This window comes from Archocentrus centrarchus, chromosome 16 (assembly GCF_007364275.1).
Source record: "Archocentrus centrarchus isolate MPI-CPG fArcCen1 chromosome 16, fArcCen1, whole genome shotgun sequence".
Classification (NCBI taxonomy): Eukaryota; Metazoa; Chordata; class Actinopteri; order Cichliformes; family Cichlidae; genus Archocentrus; species Archocentrus centrarchus.
Genome location: NC_044361.1, coordinates 17,046,766 through 17,068,248, shown reverse-complemented (window position 1 = coordinate 17,068,248; position 21,483 = coordinate 17,046,766). Strand labels below are relative to the sequence as shown.

General features: G+C 38.0%; 1 protein-coding gene across 1 annotated transcript; it reads right to left on the bottom strand.

The window, feature by feature from the left end:
• Window positions 1-208: 208 nt before the first annotated feature.
• Window positions 209-20,719, bottom strand: LOC115794404 (lysophosphatidylcholine acyltransferase 1). Its single transcript, XM_030749904.1, has 14 exons — window positions 20,597-20,719; window positions 15,169-15,308; window positions 12,999-13,213; window positions 9,753-9,865; window positions 9,323-9,383; window positions 9,044-9,102; window positions 6,432-6,466; window positions 5,804-5,858; window positions 5,502-5,584; window positions 4,643-4,768; window positions 4,085-4,238; window positions 3,639-3,737; window positions 3,117-3,258; window positions 209-2,905 (listed from the first exon to the last, which is right to left on the bottom strand). Exons 1-14 carry the CDS (start codon window positions 20,717-20,719, stop codon window positions 2,682-2,684), a joined length of 1,629 nt encoding a protein of 542 aa, XP_030605764.1. The 3' UTR covers window positions 209-2,681.
• Window positions 20,720-21,483: the final 764 nt, after the last annotated feature.

Sequence of the window (21,483 nt, the reverse complement as noted above, 5' to 3'; positions counted from 1 at the left end):
CAGTTTCAGGCTACAAAATTTCCACAATCCTGAGACAAATCAGAAAAGTAGGTCTAAAATGTTTTTGAACCAACAGGGGAAAACAAAGGAGGGGGGGGGGGGGGGGGGGGGGGGTAGCTTTCATTTGTGATCCCTACTTTCTTCTGTGCTCCCAAACATATTAAAAAAAAAAAAAAGAAAAGAAAAGAAAAAAATTATTAATCTGAGCTACAATACTGTTGTCTACAAATATAACGTTTCAGAGTAATGTGAAATTAAAAAAAGCTACTAAAGTGCAAGCACAAATCGATACAAAAAAAAGAGAAAAACACTATGGCGACAATACAAAAAGATTGTCGTGACATTAAATGTAAGTCTGCATTGTGTGTGCAGTCTGGAGTGTTTGCACGATGTGGCCCGTCATGTGGTGGTACCTCACCTCAAGGCCTGACATATTTACACACTCACACTTTGCTTAGTTCAACCTGCACACTTCAAACATTAGCAAAACAAGGAGGAGAAAAAAAAAAAAACAAACTCTGAAAATCTTAATTTCTTAGGAAAATGTCCACTGGAGATCAGTACTGAGAAGCTTCTGATTGTGACAAGATTGTCTATACATTCTCGTTTTTCGCATAAAAATTCTACAGATTCAAGGCTATTGGTTTCCATATGAAATCTGCATTTTGTTTCTAAGGAGTCAACTCAGCGCTAATAGTAGTAATATAGCAATAAATCTTACATAATGTAGAAGGAATACAGCACAAAACAACTGCCTTATTATAGAAAAGAGAACAAAAAGTGGCTCATTTGTCATCAATAAAATCTGCAGAGGAGAGAAGATCACAGATCTTTGTCATGGCAGTGAAAAGAAAAGAAAAAAAAAATCATTCATATACGTATATGAAAAATTCACAAAATGTCCTGCATTTGGAATATTCAAAATACATATAAGAACTCTTCAAAAGCATCTTGAGAAGGCTTAAGAGATGTGAAATATTGCTTACTGAAAGCCATAATGGGATACATATAAAGTACGCAAAAGTCACAAATGAGATGGGAATGTGAGTTTTAAAAAAATAAATCGCCCACACCTCCCTAATTTTGATTATGTTTCCCAAATTAAAATCTGGACAAAGTACCCAACTTTGGATAGATGGTAATATGTACAGAGGGACTGCTAAACATTAAACTATTTCCATTATAACCATGTGCCCTAAAATAATTTCAATGAAACCAAAACCAGTGTCCATGTTCACCATTTGTCTTACTGGAGACATTTAGTCAAAAACAGTCCCTTGTAATCAAACTGAAAACATCAATTCACCACAGAGTGGCTGCCTTTCACAAAAAACTTTGACAAAGAGGTAAAGATATAACCACAGGTGGGCATTTCAACTGCAGTCTGGTCCCTCAAGTGTGATTGAATGCAAAGGTGCTTGGATCTAGTTTAGAATGAAGCACAATGTTACAGATGACTAAGGAGCAAACTGCATCCTGGAACTTATTAGAGAACAATCATGGACAATAATATCCTCTTAAAAGGGTAAGCATGATTATTAAGTTTTTAAAAAGGTGTAATGCAGAAATACGCCCTTGCCTTTAAAACAGCCAACTGACCTACTTAACAGGATGCACTTCAGTGGTCACATGCAGTGATGTTCTTCCACTCTTTTCAACATTACACAACTAGCTCAAAAGGACAGTACAAACCTAGAGGGTGACATGAAATTATCAAATGCATTTTTGGTCCAAGTGTGATTTAAAAAAAAAAAAGAAAGAAAGAAAAAAAAAGTTGTCAAATGTACATGCAAATGATCTATTAAGCGCCAAAAATTATGACATCATACAATTTTTTTCAATTTTGTCTCTGAACCCTGAGCTAAATCAAATATTGTATTTATGTGCGCACACATGCGCACACACACACACACGCGCACACACACACAGGCTCACAGCAGTTATAACCACCAACGTGCAGAGACCCGAGTTAACCTCAAATGTGGCTAGTGAAGCCGAACTCTTCAAGCAGTCAACAGTTGTCACTGGTACCCTCAGGCCTTCCTTTTTTTTTTTTTTTTTTAAAAAAACACAACAAAAAACAAAACAATTAATCCTAAGCACTGCTTAAATGAACATGAGCCCATGTGTTCTGCACTTTCAAAAGGCAGCTACCATGAAGAGAGATAATGGATAAAAGTTACAAATAAATGATTACCAAATACAGATTTCACATACACAAAAAAATAAGTTCACTGTCCAGGGCTCAATTTGTTCAGCTTCCCTTGTTTAAAAAACAAAACAAAACAAAACAAAACAAAAAAAAAAAAACACATGCACAGTCCACACTATGTTGGAGGGAAATGAATTTGCCCCAAAAATCCTAATATGTGCCTGCGCTTCAAGTATTCAAGTATTAGAACTGAAACAGCCATTGTTTGGCATTTTGACAAATCTTACTATGAAGAAAAAAAAGTAACAAAATAAAGTGTTGACAGGCTGAAAATAATCTCATAAATTTCATGGATACAATAGTAATTAAAAAAGGGTAAGGTAAACTTGATTTTTGTACTTGTGGTTAATGAAATATAGTCCCTTAATATTCAGCAATTAATGACTCTTTGCCCCCTACACAAAACCCTCTCACCAGGAGAGGGGTTTGTTTTCCCCATCCAATTATTTATTTATTTTTTTAAACCATTTTAGTTGTGTTTCTTGAGTCCTTCTATTGTGCCATCATGGTCGCTGAATTCGGGACAGATACCGTTAGCAGTCTTGCTGGTGGCAGTTCCTTGCAGGTTCAGTGTGGAAAGGTTGGGCTGGGTTTGGTGTTCATGGCAGAGAGCACCGTTGAGGTCTGCGTTTTCTGTGTATAGGTAGTCCTCAGCAAAGTCTGGGTGGTGCTCCACAAAGTTTCTGAACTTGTCTGTGAAAAGACCACACAGGGGCGCCAGAGAGAAAGGCAACATTTAGCAAAAGCTGCCCAGAGACAGATGACATCTTAAAATAAAGTGGCCTGGATGCCAAATCTAATGCTCCACAGAAGTGGGGAAAAAATAACTTTCACTTTGATAACCAACCGTAGCTCAAAGGAATTCCATTAAGTATATTAACAGCAGTTTTATTCAGTCGCTTACCAAACGTGATCTTCCCTGTGTCGTCCACATCGATGGCGGTAAACAGATGTGACACGCTGATGTGACTCACTCCTAAAGCTGTCTTAAGTATAACTGCTAACTCACTTTCTGTGATGGCACCATCCTCCTCTGCTTCAAACATCTGGGGAAGATAAAATGTGAGAAGATTCAGACATAATCTCTTTGGCTTTGCTTTAAGGCCACTCGGACAGCATATAAGGTAACAGTAGGTGCTCAACTCAAATATCAAGCAAGTAAAATGAGAAGATCATTATGATCTTCTCACCTTACTTCATCAAGCTGGTTTACAGGTACCCACAGTAACTGATCAGCTGCAGTAATAACCTCTGAATGCACACTTCATCTAGTATTAAAAAGGTAGCTCTGCTTTCAAATATGGGACAAATATAATGCACTGCCTTGAATATGTTTTAATGGAGCACATGTTATGCTGGTCCTAAGGAAGCACAAAACTATTCTGCCAGATGATTAGAGACGCATAAATCCTGAAACGCAACTTACCTTAAAAGCCAATTTCATTGTTTCCAGAGTTTTGGCAGGTCTGCATACAACAGATAGGGCTATCACATATTCTCTAATATCCATTCTGTTATCTTCATGCTGAAAAGACAGAAAACATTAAAAATGAAAACAGATGGTGAGCAAGACTGGTATATTTCATGCAAGCATCTATGGGTGATTGCACAAACATGCATTCTTATTTAAAGAAAGCAGATTCAATCCAGCACTTCCTCATCTTACTACTTCAGTTGTGCCCTAAACTACAGCACATATTGCTTCACACACATATGGATAGACCTCATCTCTAGTTATGCATTTTTCTATTTTAGAGAATGGCAGTTCTGCAGGAAAAACAAACCGCATTCAAATCAAGTAGTAGCAATTATCACTGTGAAAGTCTGCAGAGCAATCACAGTTGTGAGTAAAAGGTAGCTGCAGTTTTTTACCTCATCAAAAAGACCAAACATGTCTCGCAACATATCTGAAACTGGCACATCGAGGAAGTGAGCAAAGTCTTCCAGTTCCAGCTTCTGCCCCTCCAGCTTCCTGGCTCTGTTCCCATACTCCTGCAAAACCTTCTCGGGGTTCTGTGGTTTCAGCCTGAGACAGCCAGAGAGGAACTTTGTTAATTCATAACATGCATCTGTAAACAAGGAGACTAAAAAAAAAAAAAAAAAAAAAATGAACAGAATCATTAATTACTGAGTCCACCTGAGACTGAACAAGGCTGTTATCTAAACTGCTACGACAACTCTGTAGACTTTATGATTAGGCTGTATTACATTTTCTCTGTTCCGTTTTACTCATTTGCACTTTTTCACCCTATACAGTTTTCCAACAACCTCCACATTTTTCCTCGGTTTTGACTCTTTTCTACTTTTGCCAGACCGAATCCCTGCAGAGTCCCTGCTGTGTTGGTTGAGTTTTTTGCCTTCTTCACCCTCGCGCCCCTTACTTAGTCATCTTTGATAGGTTTATTGCATTGGAAAGTTTGAGTGACTCACCCCAGTCTCCTGACAAGCTTGGCAAACTCCAGCAGACAGGTGTCGACTGGCAGTCTCAGCTGGCCTTCTGCCATGGCCAGCTGGCAGTCTTCAAATGAATAATCTGTGATGGGTACCCCCAGGGCTCTGCGCACCACACAGAAGAGACAATGGTGGGACATCAGTGTGTGAAAATCAATACGAACTTTGCTTAAGGCCTATAATGCAGAGATAGTAGCTGATACATCTACTTTGAAGTTGAGAACAATATTCCTTTGCCACCTTTCATAACAAAACCAAAGTCATACAGGCACATATAAAAACCATATACTGTACAAAAAGCTGCATCTTGGTGCATAAACCGATGCTGTTCAGCTCTGACTGAAAAACTGTAAGATACCACATACTCATTAGGCTAATGACTCATCAATTATGTAGTAAAGCACTCTCTGGTTTGTTCTGCTTTTTGACTAATGGGGGGGCCATAATTTACTAAACATATTTATAATGTATTGTATTGTATAGTATTGAATATGACTTGAAGCTGGTGATTGAGATCACAATCTCAGTATTTACTACTTTCATAGAGCAATGGAGCAGGATTACCATTTCCTATACTTCTTCACAACCTGATGTCCTTTTGCAACCAGAGGGTTCGCCCCCTGCTGGCTATTAAAATGAATTAATGTTTAAGGGACTTCTGCAGTGTTTTCACTTTTGAGACCCACAGAAAAGGCAAAACAGTGTAGATGCTGCATTCACTATTTTAAAATAAAGACCCAAAATAAACAATGAATCATGCAATAACCCTCAGCCAACTCTGTGTTGTGTACATTAAATGGATCAAATGTATATCATATGATCAATTATTTTAACTTACTTAGCCATGACACGTCTCACATTGATGGCAAAGAGTGCAGGATTATTCTTCTCCTCCTCTGAGGGTGTATAGACAGGAAGGAACTGTAGAGAGCAAAAAATAAAAATTAAAAGCAAATCTTACACAAATAAATAAAATACAGTACATCTGAGATAAAACAAAGGGCCTAAGGGATAAATACAACACATGGATATACATAAAGGACAGAACTGGAAAGGACATATTTGGCAAAATATTGACAGTACAGCAATCATCATGTGTACACAGGGGGATTATCTGCATTGACAATACTGCATACTTACCTCTATCACAAATTCATTGTGTAACTGGCAGAGTGTCAGCCACAAAATATGGAATCTGAATAACAGGAAAACAAGAATAAAAAAACAAAACAAAAACACAAAAGAGCCTCGATTAGGGTTCAAGTCAAATGGAAATATCTTGACAATGAACAAAATCCGATTTTTCAACATTTTGTTGCGTCTATCAATATTCAGTAAGGATTTTTTTTTTCTTTAAATTAACGAATTTTAATACCCTGTAATGTTTAAGTTCAGGTTTTACCCAGGCCAACTAAAGAACAGACATGTATGTTCAATTTAGCAAATTCTTGACCCAACCCCTTTACAAAAAAGATTTTCAGGATGACACTGAATGGTTTGATTATCATAAAAATAATGTGAATTATATATATTATTTTTATTTGTTAAAGGCTGGGAAAGCTTGAGGTAACATTTGACATTTGTAAGAATAAACAAATTAATTAAAAAAAAAATGTCATGAGATGAGCGTAATTTTATGCCATTTCCATAATTTTTATGTTGAGTTTAGTTATTGATTTATTATTTGTTTTGTCTGACTTTGACTTAAAAGAATGTAAATTAATTACCTACTGTAACAAAGTAGTAAATTATGAAATTGTGTGCTTACGCTCCTGGCCCTTGCCACGTCCAGGTGATTGAGTCCTGTAAAAATAAATAAATACATAAAAATGTAAAAAAAAAAACACACACAAGGAAATTAGTCTCATTCATATAAATCACGAATGGATTACGAAAGCACGTGAACATTTCTCCGACATTTCACAACTAGATTGTCTGCATAATAATGGTGGTTAATAATATTAATTGTATTATACAATATTCTCCTTTTTCCACGAAGTTAAAAAACATCATGAATAAACACTGGCATATCATCAGTTCAGATCCCTCTCTTAAATCTTTACAGGTACCACCTAGGTTTGTTTATGAGACACCTCCTAATCTGAGAAACTACTTAGTTAGATCCTGTCTCCCGATCCAAAAAACTAGTCACTTCCTCAGCGATATACCATCTGGCAATTATCGCTGCGGGCATTGCACTCAATGCAATTTCACTCACAAAACCAAAATCTTCCATCACCCACGATCAGATAAACCCTACAGAATAAAGGGCATCATTACATGTCAAACCACTAATGTCATATACATGCTTAAACGCCGGTGTGGTTTGGCTTATGTTGGCAAAACTACACGACAGTTGAAAACTAGAATATCAGAACATCACTCAAACATCTGTAATCATGATACTAAAAGCTCGGTTGCTATCCATTTTACTCAGGCAACGTATCTTCTTTACATTACTGTGGTATAGAAGCCATTAAACCATCACAAAGTGGTGGCAATATTAATTCTCTCTTACTTAAGAAAGAAGTGTATTGGATACATACCCTCAACACCTTATCTCCCTTCGGTCTTAATGAAGAATTTGATTTGAGATCCTTTCTGTAATTTTCTCTTTTTAATACTGGGTCCTTATCCCTTGCCACTCCTATTTCATTAATATTTCATTGTTTTTCTATGCATTTAATTGTTTATCTATGTGTCTCATTCCATTTTTCTTGGTTTTTCATCTTGTTGACTCTTATTATATACATTATCTGTCCTTGTGATTAGCCTCTAATAAGATTTATTTATTTATCTTAACTTTCCAAAGCCTTTTCAGTTTGTAATACACGTGTTAGGATTTTATACGAATAGTCTTTTTTAATGTTTTCAGCTTTACTAATTTATTTCGACTATTCTTGGTTGTTTTTTTTGTGTGTGATTCCCTCCCTTTTTTCCTTTATTTGGGCATTAAAGTAATGACAACCACATGACCACCTTAAGAGTAGGCAGATATCTAAACATGTGCATTACATTACCTCATTAAGTCTGAAGGGCATGTTGGCCCAAAACGTTGCGTTTTAAAGGTCTGTTCGGATTAAAATCTTTTCCAGGAGCATTCTGGTGTGTGGACCTCTTTGTTTCTCATTAATATAAAAAAAAAAAAAATTTAATATTTGAACAATTCAGATTGAGTGATAACTTCACTGCAGCTTACTTGCACGACAAAAATAATCACTGCAAAATCAACTTAAGGTATCTAATTAGTCTTGAATTCAATAATTAAATCCAAAAACACAAAAAACTGGTTTAAATTAAGTTCATACAATCATGCTTTTCAGTCCCTCCCAACAAACATTTAATACCAGTTTCTACATTACTGTCAGCACATTTGCCCAGAGCCAATACTGACTGGCTTTGATTTTACCTGGGTAAGTGGCATTTGCTGTGTCATCATCAAAACTCTCCATTATCTAAGAAAAGGGTGCTCTGTTCCCTTGCTGTGCATCATTATGTTAGTGGACAACTATTCCCATTATTCTGTGTGACTATAGGCACTGTCAAAATAACAACAGTGCCATCATGAGGTAAAAATAGGAAAAACATATCAAAAAAAAAAAAAAAAAAAAAAAAAAAAATCAACAAAACCTTTTAGGTGACTTCCACAATTCCACACCGGGTGTGTCCAAAGTCAGTTGGCTTAAGGAACAAAAGGTGAATGAGTGCTTATTTTAATAAAAATGAATGAAGACAGGATTCAATATAAACCCCTTACACAATTTTAGAATTATGCATTAGTTTCAAATAATGGAAAACTAATACGGCAACTTAGTAAAGTTTTAGGATACAATGTGCTATCAGAACAGCTTTAGTGTACCTTGGGAAGTCTGTGAAACTTAAACGGAGTGATGTAACACCATTCTTTCAAGAGAGCATTATCCAGTATGTGTCCAATATGTTGGTCCAAAATCACAGATAGTTGTTCAGTTGGGTTAAGGACCTGGTGACTGCTATGGCATGTTAACAGGTGGGTTTCAATAGTCGCACTAACAAGAATTCTTACCTTCATGATCTTGCTTACATGCTAGGCTGGACCAGTAAAAACCATGTAATAATCTTTTTCGTACAGGTACAGTTATATTTTAAAAATACTCATATTTTAAATGAACTGACCATTTACAAAACAGCCTTAAAAAATTTAAAATCCTGCAAATAGAAAAAAAATTCCCTCTGCAATTTTCAGAGGCAGAGGGGGTGGATTATGTGGCATGGGCAGACTGTTGTGGGCCACTGGGTAATCTCTCAGATAATTAGTGTTTGACAGATCCCATTTGTAATTTGTCACCTAATGGCAAAGAGCTAAGGAAAAAGATGGGGTCTTTCTGCCCGTTTTCTTACCAGTTTATTAGGATAGCGAATGACCACAGGCTGTACTGGTACAGCAGGGATGAAGGCCCCTACAAAAGTTTAAAAAAAAAAAAAAAAGGACAGGAGACTTATTTTCATTTGACATATCCGTAAAAACAATACACTGGTCTAAAAACTAATTAGAATTGCAATTGCATACTTAATTGATTTTACATTAAAACAGGGGGGAAACAAAAAGCCTAGAAAGCTGTTATACAGCAACGCACACAAAAATCAAAACTCTAAACATACAGGTTGGGGGGGGCTTACCTGGCTTAAAGGTGATTAGGCAGGATCTATTCGTGCATGTTCCCTCTGGAAAAATCATGATCTGTATGAATGAGAAATAAAGTAATTAGTGGTTACTGTTAATGTGTATGTGGGTGGTGAATATTGTGCTTTCGTTTGTTCCAGAAAACTGAAGTGTCAGAAATAAAAACTGAAAATCCTGTTGAAAACATTTCTTATTCAATCTTTTAGAATTTGGTTTACAAATTGTCATTACATTAAAGTTAAAACAGGGAATTTATGTCAGTAACTGTATAATCAATTAGCGAGAATGGCTATTGAACAATTTCTGCACAATTGGCAAATCTTGTATAAAAACAACAAAAAAAATGTCGGTTAAAAATAGATTATGTTCTTTATGCTTTTGGTATGTGCAACACTCTTGCACAACTTCCATCTTTCAACAACTTACCTGAGGCCATTCTCCTCCAGAGTGGGCTCTGCGTTTGATCTCCTCCACAGTCTTCTTTCTGGAGTTCTGGTCTGATCGTGAGACGAACACCGGCCTGATGTACTTAATCAACGCTTAAAGCAAAAAGGCAGAGAATGGAGAAAATGCAGACAAAAATTAGTTGAGAAAACACTGCGCCAAACAACAAATACTTCTATTACAGTAATAAATATCACAATCATAACTGTAAAACTATCAGACATCCAAAAGCACAAATGCTTCACTATACAGAATAAGTTGTATAACTCTCAAATACAGGAGGCAGATATACAATTACAAGGAGCAGATACAGAAATACAGGAAGTTTATGAGGAACAAAGCCATCACACAATCGTATTCTATTTGATGCCAACTTCCCTCTTTGATGACAGACTAGGAAAGATCTACGGTGACAAGATTAGCCACCTTTCCATTGTAGAAACTCTGGGCAGGCAGACGGTGGCACCAGAACATCCTCGACATAACTTACAGCCCTCAAACCAGCCTTTCCAGCTTGGTTTCATGACTAGACATGACCATCGTGAAATGATGGGTTAATTTTGAAATACCTCTGGCTGCTAAGTCGGTTCAGAGCATGTCAAAACAACAGAAATGATACAAACAAGAAGGGCCTCAGAGCTGATCCCTGGTATCAAGATCAAGATTCTTCACTGGTCTCACTAGGGAGAAATTTGGCTCGGTTTAAAGAGTAAACGGTACCACTGCACAGTAAAACAAAGCCACACCACCACTACAATCCAATAAATATAGTAAGACAACACAATAAAATTTAACCATAAATATAATAAAAACAATGTACAATTTATAAAAAAAAAAAACAAAAACAAAAAATGCAATTAGCCATATGTACTTTTCATGCTTGCTCACTGATTATCTTAATTGATGAAGTTACAATTGAGTGATTGTACCTGTTATATTTATAACATATATAATCCCACCCCCACCTTGAACCCATCAGTCACCCCTGCTGCACACCTCACCACTGTCCTCATACATGTCCTGCACCACACCCTGCTTCTCTGTTACTCCTGACTTCCTCATACAGTACCAGAGTTCTCCTCTTGGCACCCTATCATATGCTTTCTCTAGATCCACAAAGACAGTGCAACTCTGTCTGACCTTCTCAAAGCAAACATCACATCTGTAGTCCTTTTTGTGTTGTGACAACAAAACTGCTAATTTCACTTCATCTAACACAAGTGGCTAGACAACCTTAAACACGCCAAAAAAAAAAAAAAAAAAAAAAGAACTCTTGTTTTATGGAATGAAATCTATGCTGGTGCATAATAACTGGAAGACTAATATCTGCATAATGGGCAGTCTGTGTACTATTAGACCTGTAAAGGGCAAGTACAATGACAAAACAGGAAACTAGACAACTAGCTTAAAGATTTTCAAAGGGGATTACAGGACAGAAGCATGTTCATTTTTCTTCTTTACCAAGACAAAAAAAAAATAAATAAAAGTTGAGAGAGAGAAGTCTGAGAGTAAGGCAAACATAAAAATGAAAAAAGAAGAGACCATGAAAAGAAGAAGAAATGATTTCACCTGTGAGCCATCTGCTGACAGGAAGAGATTACATCTCTAGCAAGTACCGTACAAGTCACACTGCACGCGTCATTCTGGCTGATCAGGTCTTAATGCCTATTCTGGATTCCACGTGGCCATGCACTGGTGCTTGGTTCCTACTGCAAGGCTAATAATCACTTGTCACCCTAAAGAATATTTGCGGCCTTTTATCATTTTAGGGCAAGCCAATTTTGAGGTAGTGGACACACCAGAATAAAATAAAATAAATTCTCACACTGTAAAATGCATTCTTTTTTTAATACTTTGGTTCAGCTAATCCAAATCACAATAGCTGACTGCATATTGTTTAAACTGACAATTTGTCAAAGAAAAATGCTGAAATATGGTCATAATCCTGCAATACAAGTAAAGCTGCTTTAACTTGGCCAAGCTTCACTCAGCCTGGAGCTAACAATGTGGCCAATTACTGACTCAGCAGGCAGAGGAGGAGGAGAAAGGAAGGCTAAAATAACACGCAAACACCTTTACAGCATGTTCTGCTCACGAGGACATAAGAACCGCTGACTGAACTGGCTACTGGGCTGTTGCACTTGCAGACTAGTTGATAGGATCTACAATTATAGTATTGTACTGAGTGCATTTCAGCAAGACCTGCCTGACCTCTCCAATGTTGCCTTAAGATAAGCACAGATAAGGCTACGGAGCTATCTAAACAGCATTTTAGCTTTGCGGGATCCATATCTGGCCATCAAAATTAAAACAATATGTAAAGACCAAGAACAGGGCTAAAATGTCTGGAGTATCCTGACTTCTTACAATAGAGCAGAAAGGAAGAGTCACAGATCCAGGTTCAAACAATATATCCTGATACTGTTAAGATTTTGGTCTTTCTGATGTCACCATTATTGCCCATATTAATTCTTCCAAATGAAATGAGGATAGTTGGAATGTAAACAACTCTGCTGTTCATTGTTGGCAATTATGCCTGATAGTATCACCTATGGATCTAGAAGAAACAAGATCACAGGTTAGCCTGTTTCTTGTTTTTTTTTTTTTTTAAATTCACTATCAAGTTATTTCCCTTTCCCAAGCTGAGTGTCGTTTAACCAGAAAGGTATATTTGACCTTTAACTCCTCTTGAAATGCATGGTTTCTATGGGTTAAAGAATGTTGTGAGTCCAGTGTAATACTTTTTTAAATGTTTTAAACAAAATTAACTTTAGTCAGCACTGACAACTCGAAATTATACTCTGAAGCATGATTTCTGCTTCTACTACAGAATGACATCTGTATTTTCTTTTTGGGTATACCAATACTATAAGCACAAACTTAGCTGGACCTGGTTTCAACTCTTTAAAACAAAATGTAAATTAGACTGGGTAAACCCCTGTTTACTGTAACAGCAGCAAAGTCGTGGGAACTGTCTTGAACTGCACTGTTGTACCGATAACCTTCCCTTCTGTACAAACCACATACCACAGATACCCATCTATTAGTCTATTCTTCACACAGTGCTGAGATGTGTCCAGTAACTCACTGTGTTTCAGTGAATAAATTTGGTAATGTTGTCATGAGCAATGAGATGATCTTTTTTCATGTTTAGGTAATAGTCCAAATGGTTAACAGTAACAGTTTTGCATCTGTGCGTGTTTTTTGGGTTTTTTTTTTTAAACTTACTGCCCCAGAGAGGTATGTCCTTGCTCTCAGCCTTCATGACAATTGAGGACATTGTCATGGTGACTGGGATGGCATCAAAGTAAGAAGAGTGGGGTGCCAGGGTGAGGATGGGTGCTTCTGTAGGCAATGCCCTTCGCCCTTTCACAGTCATCCAATGGAAGCCTCCCGCAAACCACATGACCCGCATGATGATTTTCAGAATGATGTCCACCAGTCTGGAAACAAGATCATCCATGTGTGAGAAGCGCCTTCACTTGTTAGAAGTAAATGAAAACACTTCACATGATATAATGTAGTTTGCTAAAACAGCAGTATCAATCGTCATTATGAAATCATAACTGACACAGAGGACTAAGGATAGGTAGGGTGCGCTTATGAGTTGCTGTGGAAAATAAACTGTCAGTGAGTGGTGAGAAGAGGGGAACTAAAACCCTAACGCTAAAATAACTGCCTGTAATGCACAGTGTGTGGTCGAGTTCTTTGAATGTGCTGTGTTTCACCGTTTCTTTACTAACTGGTGAGATCGCACAACTTAACTCCGAGTTTAACTGTCACCTCTCCGCTCAAGGCCAATCAAGAAAATACCTACGATCTTAGTTTTGCTAAGAATCTCATTTACCATAAGTATCAAGAGATGTCCATTTGACACACAGCACTTAAAGTATATGAGCACTTTAAAAATAGAGGCTAGCACATCACAAATCTATCATAACCATACATATTCATTTAGAGAACCTTGAAATGTCAATCCCTACTAGATACTGCATTTTAAAGCTAGTTTTGGGTGCTCCCTTGTTTACAAGCTTCCACAGAGGATAACTCCAGTGTTTGTTTTGGCAGATTTTTTTTTTTTTTTGGGGGGGGGGGGGGGGGGTCCTTCCTGACACTGTCAAGTCAAACCTGATTTTTTTTTTTGCATTTTTGGCCACAGCGGCTTTTGTTAGCAGTGGAGAGAGACAGGAAATGGGGGAAAGATACAGGGGAAGACAAGCGGGCAAACTGGCGACAGGCCGGGACCGCAACGCGGCATATGTATGTGGTCGCCGGCTTCACCACTAAGCCACCCAGGTGCCCAAACCTGATTTTTTAACTTGGAAAAGGGTAATAGGTGAGTAAAAGAAAAAAATATAATAAAGGAAAATTAAAATAAAAATAATAATAAGGTAAAACATAAAGAAATAATGGTGGACAGGGAAAACTGAATCGATGTCAGTGACTCGCAGTTGAGCCGGGTGTTGCGTAATATTACAGCTGACTATTTTAGTGTGCAACGTCTCATGACCCGCCCGCGCCGTTCAAACAAATTAACACGGAAGCTAAACAGAACGAGAGTGGAGTACGCCGGAGGATTTGTGCAAACAATACATCTAAACACTGGAGAGGCAGCCGATAAGAGCGTACAATGCCTCTGTTAGAAGTGGACCTCATAGGTGCAGCGCTGCTAATACTCTGTCATGTGAATGTGCTTTGACAGTTGTTGTTTACATGTGGCGTTTAGCGTCTGAGATCGCGCTGGTTCAGTGATCATCGTATTCGGTTGTAAATTGATTCGGGTTATAGTTTTAACAGTGTTTATAATATAGCTATGAGATGTCACAATTAAGGTTGTTGGTTATATGTCCCGGTGAATTTTATATACAGTGAAGATAAGAGCGGTCATTTTAAACAGGCATATTTTTAATGGGAGTACTTCTCTACGGGAGTTTATGTGTATTGTAGATGGGGTACTTTTATTTATATTAAGCAATGTGTGTATACGTGTGCACGGGCTTGTGTTGATTGCTTGTATTTGTTTGTTTTCTTTAAAGGTTTTTCACCTAACTCACTGCACTACGAAGGTGACTGCATGTTACCCCTTGTAAATTCCAAATAAAAGAAAACAAAAAGAAGGATGTTCAGTGTGAAGTAATTCAGAGTGAAACCCAGTTATCCTAAACTCCTTTTTTCAAGTTGGGGAAAGTTGCATAAACATTTTAGACAACTTGACAGACACAACCCCAAAGGGACCTGTGTCTCCTCCCACCATCAAACCAGGGATCTTTCATTTATTAGGTGAATGTGTAAACTGCTACATTACGGAGCAACTCTTATTTATTGAGTTTTAAAATCATCTCTACTGAAGTTTTTTTTCACTGTTCAAAGCCACACATATCCATAAGAAAGCACCCACCTTCTCCAGAGGCACTGGGGTTCAACAGTGGTCTCAGAGCATCCCACTGAAGCAATGAAGGCAAAAGGCCAGGCCAGCAACATCATGAATGCAGCTATGAGTAGACGGATGGGGAACAGCGTGACTGTCATCAATGCAATCTGTGAGAAACAGGATGAAACAAAGAAATCAGTTATTTCCTATACTGCTAGAGTTCTGTCTGTAAAGGGATGACTGCAGCCTACAGTATGAGTGAATGAAGTCATCCGTCACAGGATGGGTATGTTAGCAAATGTCAGCTGTTCATATTGCCAGACTTTAGTTGCAATTGTCCAACATCATTGGTCTTGGACTGCACTTCAAATAAATGAAATAACACAGGATAATATCAATAATATTTTGTGCAGCTTGCCCTGAGTGTGTGCTAATACAATAAGCACAAACTATTAGCGACTTGTGTCCCCTAATATGCCTGTCCTACACAGTATAAATGGCAACCAGTCTGTAGCACAGCCTCAAAATACAGCTGCTATCAGCAGCTCTGTAATAAAAATTGTATTTAATACTACACAGTACAAATTAGAGTTATGAGTGTATTTCCTGTAGTCATAAACAATACATATTACAAAGTATCTTTTTCATTCTTGAAGGCTCTGATAATCCTTGCCCCTCACTGTAAGGGTCCAGTCCTTACTGTTTATTTAAACGCTATTCATGACTCTGATAGCACCCCTTATCATTTGTCAATATTTGTCCTGATAGCAAGCACTGCTGTTGAACACCAATTGTAAGTGCCCTATCTTATCAGGAGAGAGTTCCTATCTACACTGTATTCAGTTTAAGCTGTATTTTAAAACAAACACATATTCATTAAAAAAAAAAAAAAAAAAAAAAAAAAAGGCCTGTGGATTATTGAAAGATCCAGTCAAACCTAAAGCATGGTAATACATGAATGTCGCTCAGAATGAAAATAAAGACAGTGCTGGTAAACGAACAGTGTTTAGGAATTAAGAACTACTTCAGGAAAAGTACTAAAGAAGAAAATTAATCCATGAAACAAGGCTTGTCACTGGCCTAAGAATCAGCAGGAGTGATGAAACTTGGGAGTTATACTGTAGTTGCCAATGCAGGGATTATATGGTGTAATGTAATTAAATGTAAAAATGGTGGTATCTATGAGATGTGTTGTAGCTAGTATAAACACCAGTTTTGAACCAAAATTTTGTGATTTTTTTTTTTTTTTTCTACCCAAATGAAAGCTTTAGGAAGCTGAAAACAATCTACACTGTTTAGCCATTAATATGCAACAGAAGGCTAAGTTAGTAGATGATGTCTGTGTTAAATATCAGCTGTAGAGGCAATTCTGCATTAACCTCAAAGCAAAACAAATGTGCATTTGTTCCTCTGTTTTCTGGTGATGTCTCTGCCTTCAGCAGGATATTGCTTTGGTTTAGACTTGGCAGTATCACAGTGTTACAGTAAACCAGGATATTAAGAAATCCTGATGTCATGACTTTAAATATCAGCAAAAATACAAAACTGATGCGATGCTTAACAAAAACCACGTAGTTCCAATGTAGAATACCCAAAGGCAAAAAATAGAATTTGCAAAAAAAAAAAATACATTGTGCTGTTAGCTGCTGGTTGAAGGGATGCTGACAAATGAAAAGCAAAGCAACTCTGAATTAGAAGATCTGAAAAAACAGTTACCATGGCATGCAGCAGCAATACAAAAACATCAAAGACAATAGCATATTCCCAGGGGTTTTTGTTTAATAAGTCCCCCTCATTTGGCATTGATGAGCTAGAAATAACAAAAAAAAGAAAGGAAAATAAAGTGCTTTTGTGACAGTGCAAAAAAAAACAAAAAAAAACAACAAGTTTATCATGCTTTTTCCTGAATTTGTGTGCAGTTACCTTTTTGCCTTTGAAACAGTGATGGTTCCTCACATTGTTGCCTACTGTATTAGTGTTGGCATTAGCAATCTGACAATCAGTGCATAGAGTCTTTTTGTGTTACAATCATTTGAATGAAAGCAAATGTTCAACATTTATAAGCTACAACTCTTACATGAGTTATCATTTTTGAGGTGTCAGAGTGTGGCACAAACTAGCAAACATGTTGGACAAAGCTGGTTTGCAAATGGTGCTTCGCTAAGAAGGAAGCAAAGGGAGCTAACCCTTAAGCATGCTACTCTCTCCCTTTCCCACTCACTTCAAAGGAAGAGTCAAGTAAGGGAACAGGATTATGCCCCTTATCACATCCACACTATTATCTAGTGTGGATGTAGAAACTGGATAGAGTACTTAAGGCCACCTAGTTATGAGGAGGCAAGAGGAATGGTTTTCAAAAGCACTAAAGACAACTGATGCGAATTTTCACAGTATGGGACATTAACTTGAACAAAAGGCAAGTTCAAATTCTAGCTGATGAATACAGATGACTTGTTTTAAGTTGGGGGGGGGGGGGGGGGGGGGGGGGGGGGGGTGTCTGCCCACTCTTGATGCCATACCACATAAAACATACCATTACACCAGTAAGTCGCAACCATAATATTACAGACAGGGTTAGTGAACTGCAGTGACTATCTTAAACAGTACAGTATTTTGCTAGGAAACCCTGTGTTCTGGCATTAATGTAGGTACTGCCATTTAATGGTGTGGTTTTGTGTAGTTATTAGTAGCCATGGTTAGAGGTTTTCCACTTTGACTACATCAAGACAGATTTCGGCCTTTAGATTAGGCTTGTCAGAGTTGGGCTGCTAAGATTAGTAGATTGCATTCTGACAGCTCAGTAGCTTTGGGAGTTTAACTGGGAAGCATTTTTTGGAATAATCTGATTCCCCAAAAATAAAAAAAACTGGCTGAGAGACTTCAGTCTAGTCAAAAACACAACAACTCAACTACTACTGATCAGCTCTCGGGCAATTAAATTGCATATGAAAATGTGTGTGTGAGAGTATATATTATCATACATATACACACACACACACTGCATGAGCAGCTTTATGTGGACCGAATGGGTAAGTACTGAATTACACTGTAGCCTACTAAGGAGTATCTACAAGCCTCTAAAGTTGATCCAAGATTTAGCCACATTAGTCAATTGCCCGATTAGTCAGAATTAACCACCTTATTACCATTGCCTCTTGCTACAGAAATCAACTTCAAGCATCCACATAGAAGTGAAACAATTTATTCTTGATTGCAGAATAACCTTACAAAAGTGCGCACAAGCAGAATAATTTTGAATTCATTAACAGCCTATTAGCTCTCAGGCCGTTTGCCTCCAAAACTATATAGAGCTACAGCTTTATGGTCCAACAGCAGCTTCTCTGCTCCTATTATTTTCCATTACCCATCTGAGTGGGTTATGATTTACATCCATTCATTGATCCTCTTCTGCTTAATTATCAAAACACAACTGAGCCATTCTTGTCCATATATGACAAACCAATGCAATCCAAACAATAACTCTTCAGTTTATGTTTTATTAAGAGTAACTGTAACAATTTCCTGTTTCCCAACAAACAGTGAGAACATACTGCAGTTCCCTTTCTCTCTAAACTGAAAACAGACTTTGAGCTGATCAGTTTAAAGTGCAAAATATGTCTTCCTCAAGCAGCTGTGGATGTGAAAGGAAGACTAGAGCACTATGCTGAAAACAGTTGTCCTGAGTTAGAACAAAACTAGGAAGTTTATTACCCACTTCAGCATGTCTAAGAATGTGATTATAAGTCCCTAGCTTTTCATTTCTTTAATGTAATCTCAAAGCACATGCATGTGAAATGATTTAAAAGCAAAAAAATACCAAGAGGATGATAACTAAATTCTCTGTAGCCTCTTGGATTGCAGCATCTGCTCATTTATCATTGGTCCAGTTGTTAAGATGATAGTTTTATGTGCATTTGTATGCACAAAGTCACATGGACAGGATTTCAGGTCCTTCCCCTTTGTACTGCAAGAAAAACTTTGATTTGAAATGTTATATTTGTTAGAGAAACCGGGGGGGGGGGGGGGGGGGGGGGTCACTGTCTGCATCTGTAACATCATTGTGGCCTTCCCATTCGACTTAACTATGTTACTGAACTACCTCACACACAGATGTGCCCCAATTCCACACCATTTACTAATACCACACATATTATCTATATTAATAATATGTACTCACTAATATCAAGTCATTGCTAAAAATGGATGCACAGATTCGCGCACGTCTCTGTGTCAGCTATTTCGAGAGATCATATGAGGTTAACTACAAAGGGCCCACATGTGCCTTTAATTCACAGGCAGTCCCAGTTTTCAAGAGCTAGACAGTCTAATGTTGAAGCTCACAGATGCTGACTGTAGGTTCTCATTATCTGTGTCTAATGCAACACGTTGCAATACTGGACGAGACGATTCTGCAGGAGGTGTAAATCTGAGCAGAGTTCAAATTTCTGCTGTGTGATGTCTGGGCTTTTCAGCCACACAATTTCTCAATTTCATGACTTTGAGGAGTATAAGACCAGTGGCTGCAAGCAAGCTTGACTTAGCCTCCAATTAACACCGTTTGCAGAGAAGCCCGAAAGCTCTAAATCTTATTATCAAACAGCACTGACAAACAGCTCTGCAAAACTGCAAAGTTTACTCAGGCTACCTGTCTATCCTTTACGAAAATCCACTGTGGTTAACTATGGTTTTTATGCAGTAACATAAAAACCATGGTTTTAAACCCATGGTAAAACCATGGTTACTACATAAAAACCATAGTGGATTTTCGTAAGGGCTGTTCAACGACGCAGGTAAAAATATGTCAACATTAAGAGCTGAGGGGAAATATCTTTCATTTGTAGACGGGAGAGGAGGAGGGGAGGGTGGAAAAAGCGTGTCTGCCAGCTTACAACCCCCTTCTCCAAATCCTCACGTGTTAGCTGAACTGCGATAACCAACGAATTCAGAGAAAAATACAAGGGCATTATGTTTAAAATAAACTCTTATCAACCCACTTGGTGAAACCTATCGATAACGTTTCTGATTACTGAAGTAACAATTAAACAGCAACAAGCTAGGCCCCTCTTGGACAGGCAGCCATGCTCAGATAACTGACTTTTATTCCCGTGAGAGAGACGGGGTGATTTACACGCTTTACGTTACGTAGTCGTAAAAAAAAAAAAAAAAAAGATACTCTTGCTACAGTTAAGGCGATTTTTAGAGACTCCCAGCCCTCCCAATGAGTACACAAAACCAGACTGCAAAACCAACAAGATAGAGGAAAAAAAATGTAGCTAGTGTTAGCTGACTAGCTAGTACTAGCTTAACGGAACGCATGCAATCAAGGAAATCAGCTAAACGACTGTGACAGCGTGACTGTGTGTCGCACTAAAGTGTTAATGTTTAACAAGCACCTATAACTGCGTGAATGCGATAATAAGTTCAATCATTTGCCTTCACACACACACACAATTACCTTTGCCTTTTCCAGTGGAGTGAATTTCAAGACGTGCACAAAAGGGTTTCTGAACGGAGGAGCATGGTCCATTTTCTTTCCATCTCCTTCCGTCGCACACTGTCTGTTACTTGGCAATCTCATTTTTAGAGGCAATGCTAGTCGTGGCTGCAACTGTATTTCTTAATACTTCAGGCAGAAAACTGATTCTGCTCGAAAGGCAGGCTCTTCACGCAAAACGCAGCTTCACTTATCTGTCCTGGACAGTGGCTAATTGAGCTGGCAGTGCGCGGCTATTAACGTTATCTTCCTTTCTTGGACAGCATGGAGGGATGATTGGCTCAAGGATTAGCAGGGGATATCTGAAATCGCCGATATCGCAGGAGTCCTTCCTCCACACCGTGCTCCCCAATCAAACCAGTCCGCTAGCGTTGGATGCTAACGGAGCCACTATTCCGCTCTTCCTGCATCACGCATGCGCAAGACTTTCTTGCCCATTTCAATCCCCTGTGATGCTGCATTCACATCTACTTCAAATTCGTAATTTCGAAATTTGATTTGTTTGTTTGTTTACGGGGTGATTTATTAGAAACACAGCAGCCTTGCAATTAGTGTCATGAAGTGTGTGTTTTATTCCGACTTTGTTCATGATGTGAATGTGCTCAAAACGTCCTCAGTTGTTTCAGTTAAGTCAAGAAGAGGAAGCAAGTGAAGGCTGAAGCAAGGATTAAATGGTGGAAGTCGAAGGACTAACAACGTTCTGTAGAGTTCAAGGTGGTAGTGCAGAGTTACCAAATGACTGTAAAAGTGCAGCTGAAGTGGTGAGGGAAACTGCCAAGCAGGTATTTGGTGTATCATCTACAGAGGAATGAGGACAAGGAGACTTGGTGGTAGAATGAGGAAGTACA

Bases quoted from the DNA above. Each gene is read 5' to 3' on its own strand.
- LOC115794404 (XM_030749904.1), bottom strand. From the start codon at position 20,719: ATGAGATTGCCAAGTAACAGACAGTGTGCGACGGAAGGAGATGGAAAG. The intron at 9,866-12,998 runs GTAAGTTTAAAA...TTTTGCTTTAAG, and splicing joins GGACATACCTCTCTGGGGCA to CGTTGATTAAGTACATCAGG. The intron at 5,859-6,431 runs GTAAGCACACAA...CCTGTTATTCAG, and splicing joins ACGTGGCAAGGGCCAGGAGC to ATTCCATATTTTGTGGCTGA.